At 47.4% G+C, this 22,607-nt stretch overlaps 8 protein-coding genes across 8 annotated transcripts; 4 read left to right on the forward strand and 4 right to left on the reverse strand.

Moving 5' to 3' along the window:
* Positions 1–1,730: 1,730 nt before the first annotated feature.
* On the forward strand, positions 1,731–2,567 carry N7537_010030 (uncharacterized protein; the record flags this gene model as incomplete). The annotated part of the gene is made up of 2 exons (XM_056901084.1): positions 1,731–2,261; positions 2,316–2,567. The coding sequence occupies 2 exons, from the start codon at positions 1,731–1,733 to the stop codon at positions 2,565–2,567; spliced, it is 783 nt and encodes a 260-aa protein (XP_056749752.1).
* Positions 2,568–2,894: 327 nt separating this feature from the next.
* Positions 2,895–3,229, forward strand: N7537_010031 (uncharacterized protein; the record flags this gene model as incomplete). The annotated part of the gene is made up of 2 exons (XM_056901085.1): positions 2,895–3,094; positions 3,151–3,229. 2 exons carry the CDS (start codon positions 2,895–2,897, stop codon positions 3,227–3,229), a joined length of 279 nt encoding a protein of 92 aa, XP_056749753.1.
* A 1,683-nt stretch (positions 3,230–4,912) lies between these two features.
* On the reverse strand, positions 4,913–8,311 carry N7537_010032 (ankyrin repeat domain-containing protein; the record flags this gene model as incomplete). The annotated part of the gene is made up of 1 exon (XM_056901086.1): positions 4,913–8,311. The coding sequence occupies one exon, from the start codon at positions 8,309–8,311 to the stop codon at positions 4,913–4,915; it is 3,399 nt and encodes a 1,132-aa protein (XP_056749754.1).
* A 233-nt stretch (positions 8,312–8,544) lies between these two features.
* On the reverse strand, positions 8,545–11,386 carry N7537_010033 (uncharacterized protein; the record flags this gene model as incomplete). The annotated part of the gene is made up of 4 exons (XM_056901087.1): positions 8,545–8,549; positions 8,612–9,207; positions 9,249–9,409; positions 9,467–11,386. The coding sequence occupies 4 exons, from the start codon at positions 11,384–11,386 to the stop codon at positions 8,545–8,547; spliced, it is 2,682 nt and encodes an 893-aa protein (XP_056749755.1).
* A 2,234-nt stretch (positions 11,387–13,620) lies between these two features.
* Positions 13,621–14,933, forward strand: N7537_010034 (rRNA-binding ribosome biosynthesis protein RPF2; the record flags this gene model as incomplete). The annotated part of the gene is made up of 2 exons (XM_056901088.1): positions 13,621–13,790; positions 13,847–14,933. The coding sequence occupies 2 exons, from the start codon at positions 13,621–13,623 to the stop codon at positions 14,847–14,849; spliced, it is 1,173 nt and encodes a 390-aa protein (XP_056749756.1). The 3' UTR covers positions 14,850–14,933.
* Positions 14,934–15,286: 353 nt separating this feature from the next.
* On the forward strand, positions 15,287–16,327 carry N7537_010035 (Tim17/Tim22/Tim23/Pmp24 family protein; the record flags this gene model as incomplete). Its single annotated transcript, XM_056901089.1, has 6 exons — positions 15,287–15,301; positions 15,358–15,473; positions 15,543–15,569; positions 15,635–15,845; positions 15,941–16,164; positions 16,270–16,327. 6 exons carry the CDS (start codon positions 15,287–15,289, stop codon positions 16,325–16,327), a joined length of 651 nt encoding a protein of 216 aa, XP_056749757.1.
* Positions 16,328–17,681: 1,354 nt separating this feature from the next.
* Positions 17,682–19,740, reverse strand: N7537_010036 (uncharacterized protein; the record flags this gene model as incomplete). The annotated part of the gene is made up of 2 exons (XM_056901090.1): positions 17,682–18,198; positions 18,254–19,740. 2 exons carry the CDS (start codon positions 19,738–19,740, stop codon positions 17,682–17,684), a joined length of 2,004 nt encoding a protein of 667 aa, XP_056749758.1.
* A 904-nt stretch (positions 19,741–20,644) lies between these two features.
* N7537_010037 (DUF3431 domain-containing protein) lies at positions 20,645–21,874 on the reverse strand (the record flags this gene model as incomplete). The annotated part of the gene is made up of 1 exon (XM_056901091.1): positions 20,645–21,874. The coding sequence occupies one exon, from the start codon at positions 21,872–21,874 to the stop codon at positions 20,645–20,647; it is 1,230 nt and encodes a 409-aa protein (XP_056749759.1).
* Between the last annotated feature and the right edge of the window lie 733 nt (positions 21,875–22,607).

Consider the following 22,607-nt stretch of genomic DNA (forward strand, 5'->3'; position numbering starts at 1 on the left):
TGTTACTTTGACAGCGTGGTTTGCCAGATTCCCAGGGTATGAATACCCTATTCTTCCCATAGATCTAGCAATCAAGCTTGCTTCTTTCTCTCTATCTCTCTCTCCATTACCATAGAGATCTTCCAGCTGTTAGATTTGTAGTTGCAAGATCTATATATACTTCGAGGAGGCCGACAACTACGGCAAGGGAATCCATTCCCTTTATATATATATGAAGATAACTGATAAGACTTATAGGTCTGGTTTCTGTCGTCGATAGCACCCGACTTAGCACTATGGCCGACCTCAAGTACTATTCTAGGCAGATAGCTAGCGCCAATTCCACTAGTTTTAAGAATTCCTCCTACACTCCCACTAACACTGCCCTACCAAGCTGCCCTACTGTCTGGTCCTTGTGGTCCGCCGAGCTCTCCACTCTGCCCCTTTATTGCCAACGTCTAGCTATACGACTGTATATACGATACTTCCACCTACGTTGTCACCGATTCACTCTCCTCGAAGAAGCAGGTCAAGCTATTCAGCACTATCTACGGCTACACTGACTACGGCGGACTGACAGCCAATGCCACCACCGGGGATTACGATGTGCTTACAGAATATGCTCGGCCAAGCAGCAACTTGCCTTTACTCTGACCTAGTACTACGTTGAGCAGAACCGCGCTGCCGATACTTGTAGCTTCGGCGGGTTTATAATCTTCAAGACCGTGACTAAGGCCACTAGCACATGCTCTGCATAGATGAAGGAGGCTGCAAATACTGGAACACTACTGGTACCGATGGCTCTGGCTCTGCTTCCTCGACGGCCTGGCCTGGTCGACCACATCTAGCAGCGGCGCTATCAGCATGCACTCTAGCTCTTCCTTCAGGTCTTTATAGGTGGCTACCTACATTGCCACCACACTCCTAGCGGATGTTGGAACGATTGCTTTGTAGTTGACTTGACACTGCCGTGTAATTTCTTCACACTTAGACTGTGCGTCTATTTTCGATTTAGCTCGACATAATCGACATAGATTGTAGATATTCCTGCTCGCATCTCTCTTTAATTCGATATTGCTTCCTGTGAAAGAAGCTGATATCTTATTGGATTCTTCAAATTGAATTTGATTTGTATACCATTTCCTTACAGTTACTCTTTCTATACATTTACATCTGTCCATATTCCTACTTTTAAACGTTCATTTGACACATCGTTTCATGTTGGGAATCGTGTTGCCAAAAGAGATTATTATTACCTACTATGATTAATTATATCTAATACTAATAAAGAAATAGTATATAAAACTAATATTCAAACTAAAATTGTGTTAAATAAAAGTATACTTTCCAAGTAACTAACAAATTTTTTAAAAATAAAAAAATTTACCTATTAAAGTGATTCTCTCCTAGCAGCAAATGGCCTCCCGGCAGCACTATATCGTCTACCAATATAAAATTGATATCAATGGATGGAGCGAGGAGTTATAAATAACTTGCAACTATTTAGAAGACTGTAGCCTAAGGCGTTGTAATGTAATTTTATATATCAGATTTGCACAGAAGTTGTTTCTTCTGTTGTTAATCTGCTGGTCCTATGGAGAGCACGGAAGAATATCTGACATCAGGATGAGTCGTTCACCAGGTAGACCTCAATTCTAACGACGGCCTTCCCTCATCTCCTAAACTAGGTTACTTCTCACTAGATACGGCTCTATTCTCTATACCCGATACGAATATAAACTGGCCTCAACATGCAACCTGCGGACAAGTCGACTCAATCAAAAATTGATTTAATCCTACCTAGAGAGAAAACCCAAGATGAAATCAAGCTCGAACAGAGTGGAGATATTGATGCTCTTCAACGGTATCGGTGGAACGTGGTTCATAAAACACAGTATCGCTACTCTGATCGAGCGTTTGAGCTTCTCCGGATAGAAGAAGACCTTCGAAGTACTGTCCAGGAAGAGCAACTCCTCGCCAAGAAGCCCGAGACGAGGTGCAGCTGGCCAATCTATAGGAATGATATACAGGCTGAGCTTCAGGCTTTAAACAAGAGATATTGGTTGCTGGAACGACAGTGGTGGAAAGTCCGAAACTCATTCGTGGAGGGACCGCTAATACGAGCATTTGACCTATGGCGAACACATCCTCTGTGGTATATGCACGGAGTTTTGGTCGAGGATTGCATGAGGAGGGGAGGGTGCTGTAGCCGTACCTGCGGATGTTGCGTTGATCGTAAGATTGACAAGACACGACAGCTTGGAGCTGGACATTGTACGGTGGTATGTGGATGTTGCCACCTAGCTCGGGGGTTTGAGCTTACTAAAAAAGAAAAGATGAAATTCCGTACGGATTTTCATACCGTGAATGACGGTAGCCTTTACCGCCTGAGGATCAATCGGGTTTCAATATGGGGATTATCTCTTGATAGTCACGACAGCCCTTTTGATATGATTGCAATGCCCCCAGGATGTGAGAAGATTGTTTTAGAAGAACAGATGGCAAAAGGCAAGACTGAACAAGTCGATGAAGCGTTTATTCTTATTGACGAAGAGGAGAAGGAGGAAGTTGGAGCGTCAGGCTACTAGGTGCCTGCTAGATTTCCAGAGTTTCTTGTGCAATGTAACTCTTGCTTTTGTCTTTGAATCCCCTTACCTAAACTGGCAGTCGTTCCCAAAGTTTAACCTCTGTACTATTCCTTCCTATTTAGGAACATTCGTGCCTGCCATTGTAGTTCACGTCCACGTGTATCTTGCTACCTTCCCACCTGCTGAAGCGTAGACTTTTCGATTCTGTAAACTTCGCAATCAACATCAGATCCCAACCTTTGCCATCGTAGGTCTCACCAGCACTCTTCCAGCAGTCCTTTTAAAGGTTTTTTTTTTTTTTTGCTAACGTGGCCTAGTCTATCTAAGATGTCTCTCGTGGATGCTGCGCCCGCTAGCGAGTCTCCCCCGCCCACCAATTACCTTGCCCTTCTGGAGGCGTTGGTTGAGCGCCTGTGGGGTGCCTTCGCCCCTCACGAAGTCCTCGCGTCTGGGGGGATTTTTTATCTCTATCTGGCCCTGTTGACGACATGGCGCCTTGACTATTTGTGCCAGCAACTGACCGACCGGTATACCTCATACTTACATTGAACTCTGTGAAGCCGGATACTTATAGAAATCGCAGTTCCCTTCCTCCACCACCGGAGCTCCCGCGGCCGCAACCTGCTGAGCGCAATGCTGACGGCGCTGCCCGTGATGCTTGACAGTAGAAGGTAAGTTCACAGTGTGTTCTGTATGTGCTAAATTCTAGATCTACCATTTACCAAAAATATACATACCTATATATTTTTACGACGAGATTCCTCATGTTTGTGCCATTTTTCTTTTTTTGACGCAATGGGCTTGTCTGGAAGTGCTAATAAACCTTGTTACAGATTGGAACAAGATTTTCTTTTTTATAAATGATATGCGGTCTCTCTTTATACTTATCGAGAGCAGGGTTTGAAACGAATACAACAACCCATTTTTACTTCGAGCTGGCTCTAACCTCCTTCGTATCACGTAACGAATATAAAATACCGACAATATTGTATACATATTGTTAATCCACATCATAGTGTAGCACATAATAGAATGGAAATCAAGTGAAAAATGACGATTCAGGAATAGTTGATATTTAGAACAAACACATCAACATTCTCGCCTAAACCCTGAGAATTATGTGAAGATCTCAATAAACAATGACGTTCTCTAGCAAGCTCTGGCTACCTAGAATGAAATCGAGATCCTCCTAAACGGCGCATTGCACTTTTAAACTTCCCAGATGACGTACGGCTAAATATTTTGCATGGAAATCATTGGTTTCTAGCTGCAATTAAGAGGTCTGCGCTATCACCAGCCGGTTCTTTCAAAGAAAGAGTGCATTTCATTCAAAAAAGTAGCTTATAACTATAACTAGACTCTATTCGTAGTAATACTTACTACCCGTTAGATTTCATTGTGACTATAATCCCCGAAATCTATAGTATTAGCTATATATTTTAACGTTAGGTTATGTTTAGTACGTATCTTACTCGTGATAAAGCGAGGTTAGAGTAATGAAAACGGAGGGGAAAAGAAGGATACTTATAACTTTTATTTAGTCATGATAGGAAACGTACCTTTTGCTGTACGGGCTGAATATCCGCCCTAAGTACCCTGAATAGAGCGGCGAGCCGCCTGTGCCCGAACGGTGGGCGCTAGGTGGCCACCACCTTAGACATGCTGTTGTATGTTCTTTTGCTTTTGCTTTTGCTTTTGCTTTTGTTTTGTTTTGTTTTGTTTTGTTTTTTTTTTGATTACAGATTGTGCAGCCTCGCCTCAAAATCACCGGCAAGGTGTTTGAGGGCACCGCAGCAAATGAGCAAAGTGAATAGGCTGTGAGGAAGTTTCCACTAGGTCGGCGAGATGGTTGAGTCCCCAGCAAATCGAACAAGTGCAAAGGTTGTGATGAAGCTTCTAGTTGACTGACAATCTCAAAATCACTAAATGGATTCCCGGGCAGTGTGTAACATTATCCAAGTAAAACAGCGCTAGCGATGCAGTCAGCAGCATGTAGATCTATCTAATTGGCATGTCCAAAATTTTGGATCTCTATTATCTATCTGACACCTTGTAATCTCTCACCTAATTTCCATGCATTTCACGGAAGAATGCTTTGGGGTTCCTCACAAATGCCCTAGCAGGCTTAAGAAAGTACTCGCGTTTGAACATGAACGTACCATGCGGACACTTGTATGGATTGGAGTCGTCTATGGAAGTCTTAACCAATATGCATATGCCTTGAATCTCTTGATGAAGGCTCTGGCAGGGCTAGAAAAAAGCACTGGGGCGTGGTGATAAAGAGATCTGTAATGCTCAAATTTTGGTTGAGCAACCCCAACCCCGTCGGTCAATGAGTCAACAGATTAATCATCCCGAAGAAGCCCATCCACAGCTCTATCCCCGTAAGTGTCCTTCCAACTGAGGACCTTCACAAAGTCTGATATTGGGCAATCAGCGTCACTGTTATCCCTAGCGCCATGCTCACGAAGCAAATTCTCAACATCTTTCTGGCCGAAAAACTGGGAAAGACGCAAAGGTGAGATACGGCCCATGTTAACATCAGCGCCGTGGTCTAGGAGAGTCTTCACAATCTGAGCAGTTTCAGGCTTATTCATGATGATAGCAAGTAGCAACGGGGTCCTGAAGGTTCGATATTTCACTTGACCCGTAGGCAGCAGGTCAATTGGTCGTAGCCCGTTCGGATCTGCCCCGTGGTCTAAAAGTGCTTTGATGATGAGAAGTGTGTCCCCAGGTCTACGCCCGCTTGTCGATATTGCATCCCGGACAAGAATTGTCGTGAGAGGAGTATAGCGAAGGCCTGGACTATCGGGGTTTGCACTTAGTTGGAGTACGAAGCCCACATCATCAACGTCTTTGAAGTCACAAGCTGCTTTGTTAAGGATTGTGGTAGTCTCGAGAGTTCTTCTCCAAGGGAATTCATAGACCTGATTAATATCAAGAGAGTATTGCTCTATCAGAATTCTCAGGAACAAGGCTCGGTTTTCTTTCCGCTTTAAAGTTGCCATTATGGCCCTGAAAAGGTCACGAGAGTCAAGTTGGAGACCATAAATATCCACGAGTTCCTGAAAATACCCCGAATTTCCCTGTTCCATTGCATTCTCTGTGAGACGGCCAATGGTAGCAGGATGATCATGGAAGTTGAAACCGACTTCGACAAAAGCGCGATAAAGTTTTTCTGACTTGATGGCAGATGCGTCTGTTATTTTCGTTCCACGTCGCAGCATACGTTTGACAGAAGGCAAGTTATCTTCTTGACAGGCTTTTACCAGCAAAAGCTCAGCATCACTCTCAGATGCACCCGAGGAAACAAGGTATGCACAGACTTGATGAATAGCCTTTCTTGACCCAGACAGAGAATGCCGCTCTAGAGCAGCTTCGATGGCAGTCTGGCTGTACGTTCCGGAATCATTGCCAAGGTTTGATCTGGCACGTACATCAGCCCCGTGACTCAGGAGATACTCCACAACAGCCATTTGGCCTCCGATGGCAGCAACATGAAGAGCAGATTCGAACCACGTATCACGTACACGTAATCTGTCCGACCGAGCAGTTTGACTGACACCTTTCTCCAAGAGCTTTTTGACGTACACAAGTGCACCCTGACGACAAGCAACGTAGAAGAATTTGATCAAACCCGGGTATGCCAAGTCAATCTCCAACCCCACGTCAAGCAGATGGCAGACAATCGGTCCACATGATACTTCAAGTGGCCTTTCCCACAGAGTTCTTCCCCAATGATACCATTCTCGTGTGTCTTCTGATGCTTGATATGCATCCAAAGCAATCTGCAATAGATTTGCCTTACCGCTTTTGGTTGCCGGTATTTTAATTTGGTCCACACGTTTCAACGGGAATGAGTCATATAGGCCGTATGTGCCTGCTCCAACATCCAAAAAGGCGAAAAAGATATCTGGGCGTCCGGTAGTACATGCGAAGTACAGCAGTGTCTTCCCATCTGCATCTGCTTCATTGATCAGGGTTGCAATATTCCTTGCTGACATGGCACATGTCAAACGGTGCCAGTCCAAAATACGTTTTATAAGAACCAGGTTATTGTTCTTGGTGGCCTCTCGAAGAGCGTCTGGTAATGCTGAGACGAAAACTGACGAACTTCCAAAGAGAAGTTCAAACTCTTCCTCCAATGCGGCGAGATCTTTAGAATTCTTGCCTTTAGGTAAAAGCTCTTTCATTGAAGCGATGGAAACCAGTGCCTTTCCTGCGAGGTAGTCATAAAATGATGGATTGAAGATATGCCGAACATTTTCAAGAACAGCGTACCAGTGGGTATTTGAGATACCAACTTGCACAAAACATTCAAGTAGTTTCTCTTGGATGGTCTCTGAAGTGACATAACATAAGAGAAGCTGCATCGTCCTTGTACTGTTTCTCATGGCTGCAATTTGTGACACCATGACAAAAGTGTCATACTGCTGACGAGCCAAGGAAGTCACGTCACCCGATTCTTTCAACTGGAAGTCACTGAGAACTGACCGCATGTAGCTCACGTTTCCTTTTCGCGCTGCCATTATCAGACCGTACCCAATTATAGGCTGAGAGTAGCGTTTAGCATGAGCTAGTAGCATTTCAAGAGATCGAGGTCGCTTCCAAGCGACTGCCACAACAATCGGAGTGACTGTTCGCTCATAGTTTCCCCGCTGGTCTAGACTTTGAGGCCAGTCAAGGGGAGTCTCAGGCCGCTCATTAAGTATCAGCCGAATCATTTGCATGTCTTCGTTGCGTGTGGCATATGATAATGCCTGACCGACTTCAGCACCCCTTTTCAAGAGGATAACAACTACTTCGAACTGTCCTGCTTCAGCTGCCACTTCGATCGGGGTAGATTGACCAGAGGAAGGACCAGAATAATTCCCCGTGGTGTTGATATCAAAACCTTGATCAATGAGGACATTGACGGTATGCACAAGGCCTTTTCGAGCCGCAATTCGGAGGAACCTGCCATTGCCATGACCGATCTCATAATCTGTCTCAACCGTCCTACCCAGGCCATGCTCTTCCTCTACAGCCAGCCACGGCGAGCTCGCGTTGGGCTTTTGTGACACATTGATAGCGCTCTCGTTCGCGGCTATTTTTTTCTCACTATCGTCACTCATTGCATTGTCTCCCCTGCCCCTATCATCCTCACTGCCGCCATAGATGTAGTCATAGTAGTTTCTATCTCCCGATGGGAGTAGAGAAAGGCCACCTCCCATACTGCAGTACCCTTCACTGCCATCAGGAAGATCGGAAGCCTTTATTTCTGGATTCCACTGCAGAGCAAGCTGCATAACGTTTTCTCGGCCTCCATTAAGTCCCGCAGAAAAGGCGTAATATGCAGCCTTCTTACCAAATGTCTGGAGCAAAAGTCGTGTAACCTCTAGGTGGCCGCGGAACGAAGCCGATTCTACGGCCGGAATGCTGGAAGAGTTGTCGCAATCATACAATTGGCTGTCGATCAGAATGCCAACCGTTGATAGATGTCCATTGAAAGCAGCCGCTTGCATTGCGTCGGCATCTTTGCCCTCGATATTGGCCCCCTTTTCAATAAGTAGCCGCACAATATTACTATGTCCCCGAAGAGCAGCAGCCCGAAGAGCCGTTCCGTAACGACCCCGAGTATTAACATCTGCTCCACGTTTCAGAGCCAGATTTACCATGGAGAGATGGCCGCCGAATGCTGCCGCCTGAAGGGCAGTACCAAAATGACCAATTCCCAAGTTGATGTCGGCAACACTGTCGAGCATTCTCTTTGCGATTCTGGCGTGGCCTTGGACGAGAGCCGCCTGTAAGGCAACGTGAAGTGATGAATCTGCTAGTAAAGATATGTTGCGTTACTCTTCTGCCACTGACTTCAGTTTCATAGTCAATAACTAACTTACCATCGCTCCCGTCATTCCCTTCATTTTGACTGATTTCCCTTAGCAGATAGGAGACCACCTCATCGTGACCATCGTATGAGGCTCGCGCCAATATATCCTCAAGCTTGGACCCATCTGTAGTTTTGGAAGCTTCCAACAGGAACATAATTACAGGCCCAGAACTACCTGCCAAAGCAGCATCAAGTGCGCTGGAAAATTTGCCCGGCGCAAACAGATCCGCCTTTCTCTGGATAAGGAGACTGACAATGTCCTGATGCCCCTGGAATGCGGCTGCTTGGAGTGGATTGCCAAAGAAGCCACCGGGGGCATCTGGATTCGCGCCGCGGCCGAGGAGAAACCGCACAGCTTCGAGACGTCCATACCTGGCACCCACGTACAGAGCAGATGCTCCATGGCTATTCTTCATGTTAAAGTCCATAGATTTCCCGGCCCGTAATGCCTCAGCTTCAATGGACTCTAGAATGAACGGTAGACCGTATACACAGGCCATGAACAAGGGTGAGTATTGGTTATTTAGCATCGCATTGAGCTCCTTGAGTTGGGTCGGGTTTGGCTTATTGGCCGCTATTTGATCCTTCACGTCGTCGAGCCAAAAGCGGAAATTCATTGACTCTTCCGGTGACAAAAATTGTTTCAGAGCATTGTCCAAATCGGCTTTGGGGTGTATTTCAACAACTTTCAAGTAATGATAAGCCCAATAGGAAATGGCATAATCTCGGAAGCTCTCGGGGCTTTCAAGGCTGTCGGTTTCATCCTCAGTGCTTGAGGTGTCTGTCGAAACGTCGGTATCTAATCAATACACCGCTTAGCCGCGATGGAGTTGGTATTCGAAACAGAGTATTCCGGAAGAGCTTGGAGATATTCAAGGACAGATGCATGGATGAAGGAAAATCGTTTCAAATTGTGGTCGAAAATGACGAAATTGCAGCATAAGTCAAGTACGAGCTGAGCATCGATGGTGCCCTAAATGTGACATGTTAACCCCTACGCCTTAAAATCGAATGATGAATGTTGACGAACAGATACTGAATCATCAACTTTTCCGTTGGAAGATATAGCTGTTAACAGCTCTGAGGCAGAAAGGTCTCTCTCTTTTGCTATGAGCCAAGCGAAGATGCGCATCACCATCGTCTTGGCATGGTGCTCGAAGAGATTGATCCGTGCATAGAGATTGTCAAATGTGCTAATCAGACTAGGTGGGAGAGTTTTTAATGCCTCGATGATATCTTCCTCAAGTTTGAACTTTCCGCGATCGCAAAGATATTGCAGTTGCATTGCAGGCCAAAGAAACATCCCCCTTGCCCCTTGATACAGACTTTCAACCAGATGGTCACTGAGGGATTTTGAGACGCTTCCTCCTAGGAGCTTTCGATTGGTGATCGCTGAGCTGACCGAATGCCGGACGAAGACCTTGATATCTTCTGAGTTCTGGCAAACAGTGACAGGGAGTGAAATCGCGTCGTGCAGTTCTTGTGCGATATGCGTATCTTCGCGACTGGAGATCATGATCTTGATAAGACTGGATGATTCACTTGCTAGGGTTCGAAGACTTGTCAGAATATCCAGTTGATTTCCAACTAACTCGTCAAGACCATCGATGATGATAGTTGCCGGGCAGTCGAGAGTCAGTTCAAGCAACATTTGGATACATTCATCTACTGTGAGAGGTAATGGATCAAGCCCATCTATATCTGCAGCTTTCTGTCTCTTCTTGAACTCATCCCATATTTCTTGTCGCACTTTCTGTCCCTGCTGGGTGACTGCGAGCTGCTTGACGACATTTCGAAGGATTGCAGCGGAGGAAAGAGAGGACAAGCTGGTTTTCGTATTCGAGCAGTAGATGTAGGCAACAGGCGCACTGCAAGTATTTTGCAGTATGGAATCCAAGTGTTGCTGAATAATGACGGAGGCAAGTTGAGTCTTCCCACAACCTGGAATCCCGTGGACCCAAAGCGTTGAACACGCGCTTGATTCTTGCCACGATTGATAATGCTTGTTAGATAAGATCCAATGTGCGGTGCCCGGAACAACTTCCTTGTATGTAGACTCGTGTTGTAGTGTATAGTTTTCATTTGAAAGCCACATGAGAAACTTGCGCCGCTCTTGCAGATCCAATGACTCTTGAAACTGCACAAGCGGGTCACTGAGGCGAATCAGTGGTGCTTCAAGTGAGTGGAAAAGATTCTTCAAAGATTCAACAGATGAGCGTCCTTCATCTTGAAATACTTTAAGAGATCGTCCCAATTGATCAGATTTCTCTTTCAATATCTCTGTTTGAACGGTTTGGGCGATCTTTTCCACCTCCGCCTCCTTCGTAGAAATGCCTTTCAGAAAGGTTTCTACAGAGTCCGAGGGGTCAAAAAAGCTTCGAGCAATACGCTTGGTTGTCGATCTCTCGTAATATTTTCCAATGTCATCGAGGTACTTTAAAGACTCTGAGTAAAGCGCTACTAAAGCATCACAGAGTTTTGACTGTGCCGAAGAAAGCGCTTGTCCAGTCGAGGGTAGATAAATGTTCTCTAGGATAGAGTATCGAGTGGTGATGCGTGCCAAAGTTTCTAGCCCTTGCGCAACCGAGATGAATGTTTGTAGATCGTTGATGGAAGCTTGGAGCAAAACCCGTACGCCAGCCCACGGCAGTGAAGCATGAGTGGGGTCATACTGAACAGCAATGTCACCAACCTCCTTAAATCTGTTGAGCCAGAATGCGACCTTGTCGAGAATATCACGAACAATGAGTCTTTTTCCGGCCTTAGTCTTGATGGTCCAACGCTTTTGCAAACAGACTATTTGTTTGTCTCGGACAGCCCTGAGGGTTGTGTCGACGGTCTCAATAGCCTTCTCGTTTAGATATTTCTCGAGGTCTTCCTTGGTTTCAGATGGTAAAGAATGAAATGCCAAAGTCCAAAGGTTCTCTCGTGTTGCAGCCGTGTGGCTCATTTTTGCTAAGTACGAGTAGGCGAGGAGGGAGTAAACGACACCCCTCTAAGTTGATGGTGGACTTTGACCAGGGCACAATATGAGATGTTCCTTTTGCACTAATGGGAAAACAAGAATGTGAAGACAGCTATAAGAGAATGAAACTCTCCACATGGGCAGCACTAGTGCTGCCCATATCGCCCCCTTAGCCCGCTTGCCCCCTCGGCCCCCTTGGCCCCTTGGCGCCAATTCTGGGCAGTACTTCGCACTCACCACCCCTCTGCCTATTTTTATACAATATATATTCGTTCGAAGCCAATCGCATCACTAGGGTGTTTTATAGCGTGTCTTGGGCCCCCTATGTTCTTTGAAGGCGCTCACCCGGGTGACACCCACCCGACTACTACTATTCACACATAAACCAAACGCCAGTGAGTTAGTAGTTGGGAACCAGCGCATTATCACTGTTGTGTTTTATTGGCTGATTCTTTGAGGAGAATCTTGCTGCCCTTCAGATATACACTCCCTTTACCCAATCTCACCTGTCTATCACTTTACCCGCACACCCTGCACAGCCCTGAAGCGCTAATGTGGCCTTCGGCATTCTCCTCCCAAAATAGATCATGTATTTTATATGACAGGATCAAACCTCGCTGGAGGTATTTCATTGATATACATTTTCGAAAGCAATTCTGGAAAGTGGTGTCAAATAGACAACCGTCTGAAAAACGGCCTTAAATTTCTCATCCTCAACACCGTAGATCTAGACATAGTCCTGCATACTTCTCCATAGGTTGATCAGTTGGCGAATTAATCGATGGCCATGGGATGGTAATACTAGATGGGCGCTCCTATCTGATAATTTCAGGATCAAGTTCGGACCTATGGAGGGGGCCATTACGCCCCGGAGCCTTCCCATCTTCGCGCTTGCATCGTGCTTCAGTGGGAAAAATATTCTAGCATCTGCCATTGTGGATCAAATGTGGAATGACGAAGTGCCTGTGTTATTCTTCGCATTCTCCAGCATGCATGTTAGTCAGCAAAAGTCAAGTGGCCTAATTCGTTCGCTTCTATGGCAATTGGTGATAGTTTGTCCTCCAGTAGCAGAATACCTCTCTTCTGTCCACCTGGATGCTAAGAGATCAACCTACGACCTCAGACTTACGGAAGGGGCTCAGCGAGATAACCACATTTGTCTCGGAACCAGTGTACTGCATTATCGACAGTGTTAATGAAGGTATGGATCCAATCACCGAATTGGTTCAAAGACTCCTTAGTTTCTTTGACGCTCGCCTCGACTTCTGCTTCATTTTGCTTGGTGGTCAACCTTTATCTCTCGAAACCGATTCTATCCACCATAAAATTGAGATACACCCAACCTTAACGAAAGATGATGTTGATGGAGTCATTGAAACGGAAATCAACCGGTTTGCGGTCCTCAACACACCAGAATTGCGCGACAATGTTTTCAAATCCCTTCAACACCAGTCAGATTGGAATTTTCTATGGGTTAAACTTATGTTTGGGCATCTAGAAAAGTCGCTTCCATTGGCTTATGGTTTTTAGAGACTGAATAGATTGCCTCGTGGCCTTTAATCCATGTACGAAAGAATGCTTCTGGTACTTTGCGAGAACCTCAAAGAAGACGAGGTGAACCTTGCTCGAAGGTTATTTGCGTTCATCGTAGTCTCACAGAGACCATTGAGTATAGCTGAAGTTCAGCATTTACTGGCTGTCGACGCCTTGTCAACTTCCGTAGGTGAAGGGAAATCCATTGAAGACTGTCCCATCCCGCAACTAGATCGAAGGATCTTAGATCTTTTGCGGTGATCTTGTAACAATCGTGAAAGGTTGCTTGCAGTTGGTACACTTTTGCGTCAAGGAATTTCTGGTTCGGCCCAAGGGACAATGGCCACGCCATGGGACAGGTCGCAAGATCATGGAGTTTCGGGTACCTTCACAGGATGCACACCGTTGGTTTGCGTCTGCTAGAAATACCCAATGTTTTCAATCCCAATTTCGTTCTTTTGTTCTGTCGGAAATAAGGTAATGAATTGTGTCTGAAAGAATACTACGCCGAAGACAAGGTAGATGATATGTATGAGAATATATTTTCAGAAGAGAGAATAGTTTTGCTCGACATAGACGCCATAGATGCTTGGTTGAGCTGCGAAGGAATGACATTTACTTCAGACAGCTAACTATGAGACAGATATGTAACTATGTGTTAGTGGTAGAATGCAACTGGATGTAGTATGAACTGGCCAATCAGACAAGATTTGATATTCAACGCACGTGACCAACTCCGTACCTTGCTTATCGATAAGGGTGCCAAGCCATCAGCAACCCAAAACTTTTCCGTTCATTCGATATTTTTACCCCAAGCCATCCTGCCGATCATTCACAACAAAATGTTGAGAGAAGTGTAAGTTATGGCAATTTATCGAGGTCTTTATCTCAGGCTAATACTCTACCCTACAGAAAAGCCAAGAACCCGCGCACTGCGCGTATCCTGAAAGCGCGGGAGCCGCAACTCATCGAACCCCCCAAGAAGACCCTGATTTTCCACGGCGCAAAATGCCCCCAAACCCTGGACACCGTGTTGAAGACCTTCCATGCTTTGACGAAGCCTCACAACATTCTTTTCCACAAGAAGAATGAGAACTTGCACCCATATGAGAACTCGGAGAGCCTGGAATTCCTGGCGAACAAGAACGAGTGTGGACTCGTAGCATTCGGAAGCCACAACAAGAAGCGACCCAACTGCGTTTCATTGGCTCGGGTTTACAACTCAGAGTTGCTCGATCTTGTCGAGCTAATGCTGCTTCCCCCGAGAGACGGCGAGATCATCCCGCCCATCAACGAACTTGTCATGGACGTCGGTCTTGGCTTGCGCCCTATGATGCTGTTCTCTGGTTCCCCCTGGGACGATCCTACATCTACTGCGCACACCATCCTCAAGAGCACTCTTCTCGACATGTTCAAGGGCGAAGAGACGACCCAGGTCGATGTTGAGGGTCTGCAGTACGTGATGATGGTTGGTGCTGAGGAGCCCCAAGATGGCCTCTCACCGGTCATCCACATGCGCTGGTACAGAGTCATCACCAAGCGTAGCGGTCACAAGCTACCCCGCGTGGAGTTACAGGAGGTTGGTCCCAAGTTCGACTTCAAGGTCGGTCGCACACGCCAGGCAGCTCCTGAGGTGCAGAAGGAGTCCATGAAGCAGGGCAAGCGTCCCAACGAGGAAGCCCGCACCAAGAAGAACGTCATTATGGACTCTATGGGTGATAAGATTGGTCGTGTTCACCTCGGCAAGCAGGATCTGTCTGACTTGCAGACCCGTAAGATGAAGGGTCTCAAGCGTCGGGCGGGTATGGAATCCTCCGACGAAGAGGACGAGCCATCTGCGGAGATGATGGAGGTGGATGAGGTTTCTTCTGATGAGGAGGTGGAGGAGAGCCACAAGAAGGCACGGAAAAACTAAGATCGATCGATTTGCATGATTTCTTTTGCTAAGGAGTTTGGGCCGGACGGGATTTCGTTTTCTGCGCCTGTATGAACAGTCTTACGGCATATGAAAAGTTATTTTAAAAACCTCTACATCTAATAGAGACATTTCCTCCATCCATTACTTCACACTAGACTGAACAAGATTCGCCCGTATGCTCGTAGCCAAGGTCTTATATACAACCACGTGACCATGACGTCGGCTGCATTCTCACATGCCGAGGCCCTTCTCGAGGCGAGAACCGATTAAAGTGCCGTCCCCTCTCCCCCAGCATCTCCTGCCCCAGGAAACTATTATTTTTACTCTATTTCCTCCTCATGATCCGTAACGGTCTCCTGGTCTCTTTTCGTTGTCCATCGCCCCTATAGCCACCCCGAAACGAGGCCGACCTCTTACCGAGGCCCAGAGACGCCATGGATACACTACTCGTAAGTTCCGCCACGCCTCCGACCATATATGACAGTATTGACACTTCTCCCCACAGTCCCAACTCGACGCGCTCGTGCTCAAGCCCGAACTCGCGCCGCTACTGTCATTAGTGAAGGGTGCACGCAATGGAATCGTCTACGGATCGAAAGTCCGTTTTCCGCATGCGCTGGTGTATGTTGGACCTCGGACAGTCGGAAACCCCACTACAAGACATAGCTGACTGATACCGACTGTTTCTAGAATGATATTTTTGTTCAGATCTGGAACGTATGTCACCACACACGCGCGCCCTTACCTCTCCGCAGACCGAAACTGATCGCTTGGTTATCTAGAATACGCGAAAAGACGAAGCTTGTTTTGAAAGCAACCCGCCAGCACGCGCGGAACCTGTCCACATTCGCCATCATCTACAAAGCCTCGATGATCGTTCTCCGGAATATACCAGGTGGCGCCGGGAAGGAGGGACGATATGATAGTTTCTTTGCAGGCCTGCTGGGCGGGTATGCAGTTTTCGGACGACAGCCGGGCAGTATTAGCCAGCAGGTATGTGTTTTGAGCCTTTCCCTGTTTGTGGAAAGAATTCAAACTTCGACTCCCGAGTACGCCCCGCTTTTTCTGCAGAGCTAACTCGAATCTAGATCGTTATTTATGTCTTCGCGCGTGTCATGCTTGCTCTCGCCAAGCTCGCCGTCCAACCTAATATGCACCCCCTCTCCTCCCTCATCACATCCGATTCACGCACGAAGATCACGAACAATGCTTACCCCGTTTTCGCCGGTATGACCTGGGCAATGGTTATGTACATTTTCCGCTGGCACCCGGAGACGCTAGCGTCGAGTCTGCGGAGTAGCATGGTGTATATGTATGTTTTGCTTCCACCTCCCACTATTTATGATTCTGCCTCACTTTCGGTTCTGCGTAAGTTTGGAGTTGCTTTTCCCAATGCTAACCTTCATCTCAACCACAGTTACGGCGACTCAGACCATTGGGATTCGCTCCGCACTCTACTTGTTCACAACAAATGAGCTCCTCATGGGACCGGTTCTCTTGGCTTTTGTGTGCATTACGGCGTATAGAGCGGGTTGTTACTTTGTTGGTGTTTTTGTAAGGCGCATTCGAGATGTGCATCATTCCGGGCCCTACTCATCATTACCTTTTTACACTATTTTATGAGGCATGGGGTGTCTTCTTGCATATCTTTAATTACAATATAAAATGTAAAGACTTGATTGGGTGGAGACTTTCGTAATTGGCGATATGATGGACTTGTCAACTCGAACATGCCTTGAACTTCCTTGAATGGATGATTGGCCATAAAATATCTAGGGGTTTTATGATATCCTTGGAGCGCACGTTGTACTTTTGATGCGTTGTTAACTTTCGTGTTGCAAGGTTGTACTTCAGGGTAAATATATCTTGAATAATCGAAACGACTATTGGTGAAGCTGCGATATATATGCCAACTCAGTATCTCCCACGAGGGAGGACCTCGGCTCTTTTGGCTCTTGCTGGGAATGGAGATACCGACTGAGAATATGGCACATGTACCTTGCTCTAACCATCATGGTGGGCGTTGCAGAGTTGATGTCTCGGTTCAGACATCGTGATAGCAAAAGGTTAGGAGGTGAAGGGCATCATGAGATAAAAGCAAGAAAAGAGATGAATCACGCTACAAAGCAAAAACATGAAGAAAGGTACCAGAAGAGGAACTTATCCACAAATAAGCAACAGAGAAGGCGTTGATATGGATGATGCATATAACCTTCCCGCCAGAGCTTCATGAAGATGGACCAAAACAAACATCAAAGAAAACACAAAAGATAGGCCCCAAAGGGGCACCTCTACAACCCGGAGGCTCAGCTGCCGACGGGGTATGTTGGGCGGTCACATCGGCCAATGACTTACAAGCAGTCCTGACTTTGAAGGAGCCGTGATCAAAGCTCCTTCGCGGTCGGCTCTCCCTTAAGTTGATCAAGTTTAAAGGCGAGGGTTGAACCCGAGGCCTCCGGTACCTGCACTGCAATGTCCCGCCGAAACGGTCGATTACAGCACAAGCCTTATGCGGTTCCCGCTGGGCTACCTGGGCCAAGGCTTTGAAATGGCCTGTTTTGACTGTTCATTTTATAGGAACATATCCTTCCTAATTGGGACTAGCGCAATCCATATTAATTTTTGGACCCACTTATTATGATTCTTAGTGCAACCTTGGAATGTCAGTAAAGGTTATGTTGACCGAGGTATCAGATTGTACTTGTTTAATTGTAGATAATTTGGAATCACGTTTTGAAATTGAGGGTATAACGATACACTTATCTAACACAAAAGCAACAGGGATATAGGAGAAGAAAAAAAAAAGTCAAAAATAACAACGGCAGAACTCTACTGCCCATCTCCATCCACCTCAACAAGAACCCTCAACTCCCCATCCATCCAATCAACAGCATCAGCTGAAAGCACCGCAATGGTCCAATCCTTCTGGTTCTGCACAGGTAACAGTCCATCCGGCAACCAGACCTTAACCTTCCACCGATCCACAACAGCAGACTCACGAGCTTCATGCGTAGCAGCGTTGGTGCCCTGGAATGCCGGCAAACCGGGGATTTGGCCCGGGTACCGACGGAGAATTGCCTGCTTGACTGTGTCAATGTTGGAGCACTGGGCTGCCGGCAGGTCGAATCTGGGGAGAATACGTTTTCCGTTCTGCAGGACATTGACGCGGAGGGAGGTTTGGCCTTGGCTGTGACAGGGGGTGGTTGCGTTGGTTGTTGGAGTTGATTCCGAGAGAGGGGTAAAGGGTTGATGGAAGTGAGGGTCGGGTGCTTGGGCAGGTTGGCCGTGTCGGGAGGCGATGTTCTCGCGGATAATGCGAGACACGTCGCGGGTGATGCTGCTTGCGCTATGGGGTTGTTAGTTGCCATTCTACAAACGTTTGGGAAGGAAGGGTGGCTTACAATTCGTCTCGGGCTGGGAGGTTGCGGCCTCCGCCAATGCGCCATTGAAGACCTGAGGTGGTGTCTGCGTGGATGATGCGGTTGACGTTTTGGTCTTCACAAAACGATACGCAGTCGTAGTTTCCGTTGTGGATGATTTGATAATGGCTGTCTACTGCGGCGACGAGCCCACGCCAATCGGGTTGCTGGAGACCGGAGAGAGACCATAGGTTATCCAGCTCAAAGTTCTCGTTGTAGGTATCATAGCATCGGCCAATTTCTTCCCAGTCGACTGTGTATCCGTCTAGTAAGAGGTCGGTCAGACCGAGATCCACAGGCTGGGACGGACTTATTTCTGATTGTTGCATCGGCGGGGGAGGAGGGGGCATTGACTGCGACAGATCATCGCGATGGGATGTCTGGTTTTGCATTTGGAGATGCTGCTCTGGAGAGAATCGCGGGCTATTCAAATTGGAGAAATCATCTGTTTTACGGCGGCGGCGTTCTTCAGCACCACCTCCTTTGCGGGTCTCGATTGCGTATTGGCGTTGTCTTTCGTTGGTGACCATCCGTCTAAGTAAAGGAATTACCAATGAGATGATCTTATGTTGGTCACGCGGCCAGATGTAGGTTCTCGGGCCCATGCCCTCATTAATGACGTTCTCTCCGAAGAAGCGTTCACCATTTCCCTCGGCTTCGAGGAACTGACGAACACAGTTCCAAAGGCGAAGCTTGACCATTTCCGTATCTCCCTTTCCACGCTGACCGACACAATCGCGTCTTTCGGGGTGTTCATCGTTCAGCATATAGTTCTTAGCAGCAGCCTGGAGATGCAAAAAGTTCTCTGGTGAGATCTCGAGGGACGAAAACATCTTTGAGATGGGAGGTCGTGTGTACTTCTTATTGCCAGAGGGTTGACGGAACAGCGCCGCCGCAGAATGGATACCCACAGCACGAGCATCCGACAAGGACTGCTGCTGCTCGGGGCGAATGTCGATACCTTCTCCGGTATAGCCATGGGGGGTTTGCTGTGCGGAATGTGACTGATGCTGCGCGGCCGAGAGACCCGCGCCAGCCAAGGCGGGGTCGAGATTATCGTCATTTCGCTTGCGCTTTTTTGTCGCGGTTCGTGTGAGCCCCCCCGAGGATTGGGAATGGTCAGTGTGACTGGGGACTCTCATGTGTCTTCCGCTACTCATGCCGTTTCCGAAGTTCGCGTCGCCGAACCCGTTCTCAGAGAGATCTATGTCTGTGTAGGAATCCAGCTGGTGATGGTGGCCAGCTGCACCGGCCGCTGCTGCGACTGCAGCAGCGGCAGCCCATTGCGAAACATCTTGGTCTGCGGCGGCTGTGGCGGCCTCGACTAATCCCGCGAGCTGGTTGTCGTTGGGTGCATATCCGTTGTTGGCCAGTTGCGCGTTCGGGTCGAGGTGAGGGGCAGTCGCGGTCTGCTGGGAGGGTAGGTCGGAGGAGGTTGTGGGGAGATTTTGGTTGGTGGAAGAGCTCATGGTGTTGATTGGGAGCTAGGTGATTCAAGACACCCGGTTCGATAAGCTGATAGTGTCGGCAAAGTTGTGAGGATCGAGGAGAAAAAACAGCGATAGGAGAATTTTACGTGATGAGAGCAAATTGGAGAGAAGACTCAGACCGCGTTCGAGGTCTCGGATTTATCTCCAGATGAGTACTTCTTCCAAGTTGAAGCTCGAAGCTCTTATCCGGTTAATGTAGAGAGCCTAATGAATAGCTTCACCATTGGCAATGCTGCTTGGTCAGATCACAGTAGTCCCAGCACGCAACACCCAAGAGGGTAAGAAGCGCGTCACAGTGAAACTGAGGCTAAAGCAAAAGAAATAAAAAAAAGCTTCGACAGCTTTAGTTCGAGTCGGCTGATAAGAAGCGCGACGGTTGGATGTTTGTGTAGTTTGAAGGAACAGCAGACAATGCAAACTGAAAACTTCGAGTGTGTCACGTGATCAAGATTTTCATCGCATCCATGGGTGGTATTGTTTGTTATATATACATAACCTACGTTAACTACCTAACTTGGATTTGATTACTGAGTCTCATCTGCACAAATATGAAGTGATTAATGATCATGTCTATCCATTTCTATCCATTTGTATTTTCGATATAACCCTGTTATAACAAGCCCCAGTCGCGAAACGTAAAAACCTATAAGTACATCCAAATCAAGAAATTAGTCACCAAAGAGGACAAATATCAAAAATGATGCAATTGCATGGCAAAAATACATGGTCGTGTCAATTAAAAAGTGTGAGTGTTCACAGATGACAAGAAATGTGCTCAAAAGTAGGTCTCCTGTGTTACGAGGAAATGGTAAATAGATGGCATATAGATCATTGGGCCACTTGAATTTTTTGGAATGGCAGCACTTGATCTAGTCAAGACAGCTTAGAACCCATCACCCTCCTTCCAAGGACGACCAGCCTCCTGGGCACGGTACTGGGGATTCTTGCCACGCTCAATAGCAGCAAGCAAAGTGTCAACGATCTCCTGCTGCTTCTCCTGAAGTTGGTTGACAAGGGCATTGCCTTTCTCACCCTCAGGGTCATCTGGTTCAGGTTGGCCATCTGTTTCAACAGGGGGATCGAATCCCATGTCAGTCAACCACATCCAATTATCCAATTCCTGTTGGATCTCGTTCTTCTTCGTTTCAGCCTCTCGGTAATTATTCCATTCCTCGTATCCACCAAAACAAAACCCGTACCCGTCGCAGAGACACACGCTCTCATCAACGCAGAGAACAGCCTCCCCGGTGAAGATAAACTGCCACAGATACTCCCAGATGCGACCAGTAATATAATCACTGAGATCCGTCGATAGTAGCCAATCGCGATAGAAAACAAACCGGGCCCGCGGAATGGAGCGGATGCGATCACGAGACAGGGCGAATTGTGCACAGCACGGTTGCGCGAGCACAGACGGGATCTCCTGGTCGGGGAATAGCTCTCCCCACGCGCGCGCCAGCATGATCTCCTCCTGCTTCGACTCGTCTGCCTCCAGCGCACCGGGGTGCATCCAGGCTGGACAGCCCGGGCCAAACCCGCAGCGAGTATTCATGTAGCCCTCGCGGATGACACGGTTCAGATTGAGGCGGCGGAGCAGCTGCGCTGCGTCTCCGGCGAAGAGATTATCATTGTGCCAGGCGAATTGATGTGAGTGCATGAACACCGCCACGTCTGGGAGCTGGTCGTAGTGGTCAACGATGTAGGTAAGGTAGATCATAACCTCGTGGCCCTTGTTCTTGGGCGGGTGGAGTGGCGCTGTAGGGTCGTCCGCGACGTAGATGGCATGGTCCCAATCTGGCAATTCCTCGGCGATCCAGCTGGTGTCTTCCATCTTGGTTCGGGTCACGACCATCACCTTGGAGTATTTGTAGCCCGGGGGCTTGGGGGTGCCGGGGATGAAGTCCGGTGGTGGGGCATAGAGGTGGTTTGTATGTGCACGGGTCGTGTTCCAGGCCCCTGTTCCTGTTGTGTTGGATGACGGGGACACTAGGTCACCCAGGCCGATGACTTGGGGTACGTCACGCCATGGTCGTGAGAGGCTCCGGGCTGTGAGGAGCAAGACGAGGAAGAAGCAGACGCCGAGGAAGATTACCGGCCGTCGTGGGAGAAGCATGGACGGAGGGTTAGACAATCGTACACGTGATTATTATCTGTCTCACGAGATGGTGGTTAGCTGCAATGTCACTGTATGCCACTGTGTCGCGTGCATAGGGTTGAGAGTAGTGCGGGAGCAAGGTACATCCAGAAAGCTTGGAATTGAGGGAGGGAACACAATGCCTTACATATTTGAGGATATCATTGCCCCGAGAGTGTAAGGGGGTGAAGGAAAAGAAAGCTGATCTAGATTGAAGGGAAGGGACCCTGGTCTAACCCCCGGAGAGACTACGGGACAAATCAGATGCAAGTGGAGCCGGCGCTGTGCCGTCATGACGAAGCTTCTTTCAATGCGATTTTATACCTTTGCGCTGCACAAAGGCCTTTTATATAGAATATATAAGACAAAATTGATCGGTTAATATAATAAATATCAGTTTAAAATGAAGTAATACAATATTGTCAAAATAATATTCGTATAAAATCATCTTACTAATACGGGAGGATGCATCAATGTCGATCCAAGAATTCAGCCACGCGGCCTTGTCTCAGCCATGCCACGGGCCACAATTACATCTATTATTCCAAAGTTGTACTTCTCTACGTTATACGTACTCACGTACTCCTACTTCAAGTTTACACTGATCGCGTATACACATTTCCATTTGAAGGTAACCATTGAGAGCAAATACCATGAGATTCAACCGTGGTATAAAAATCGTGAAAAGAAATCTGGGTATGATCTTTTGTTC

The sequence above is a fragment of the Penicillium hordei genome (genome assembly GCF_028827395.1).
Source record: "Penicillium hordei strain IBT 12815 chromosome Unknown utg000005l_segment0_segment0, whole genome shotgun sequence".
Taxonomy (NCBI): domain Eukaryota; kingdom Fungi; phylum Ascomycota; class Eurotiomycetes; order Eurotiales; family Aspergillaceae; genus Penicillium; species Penicillium hordei.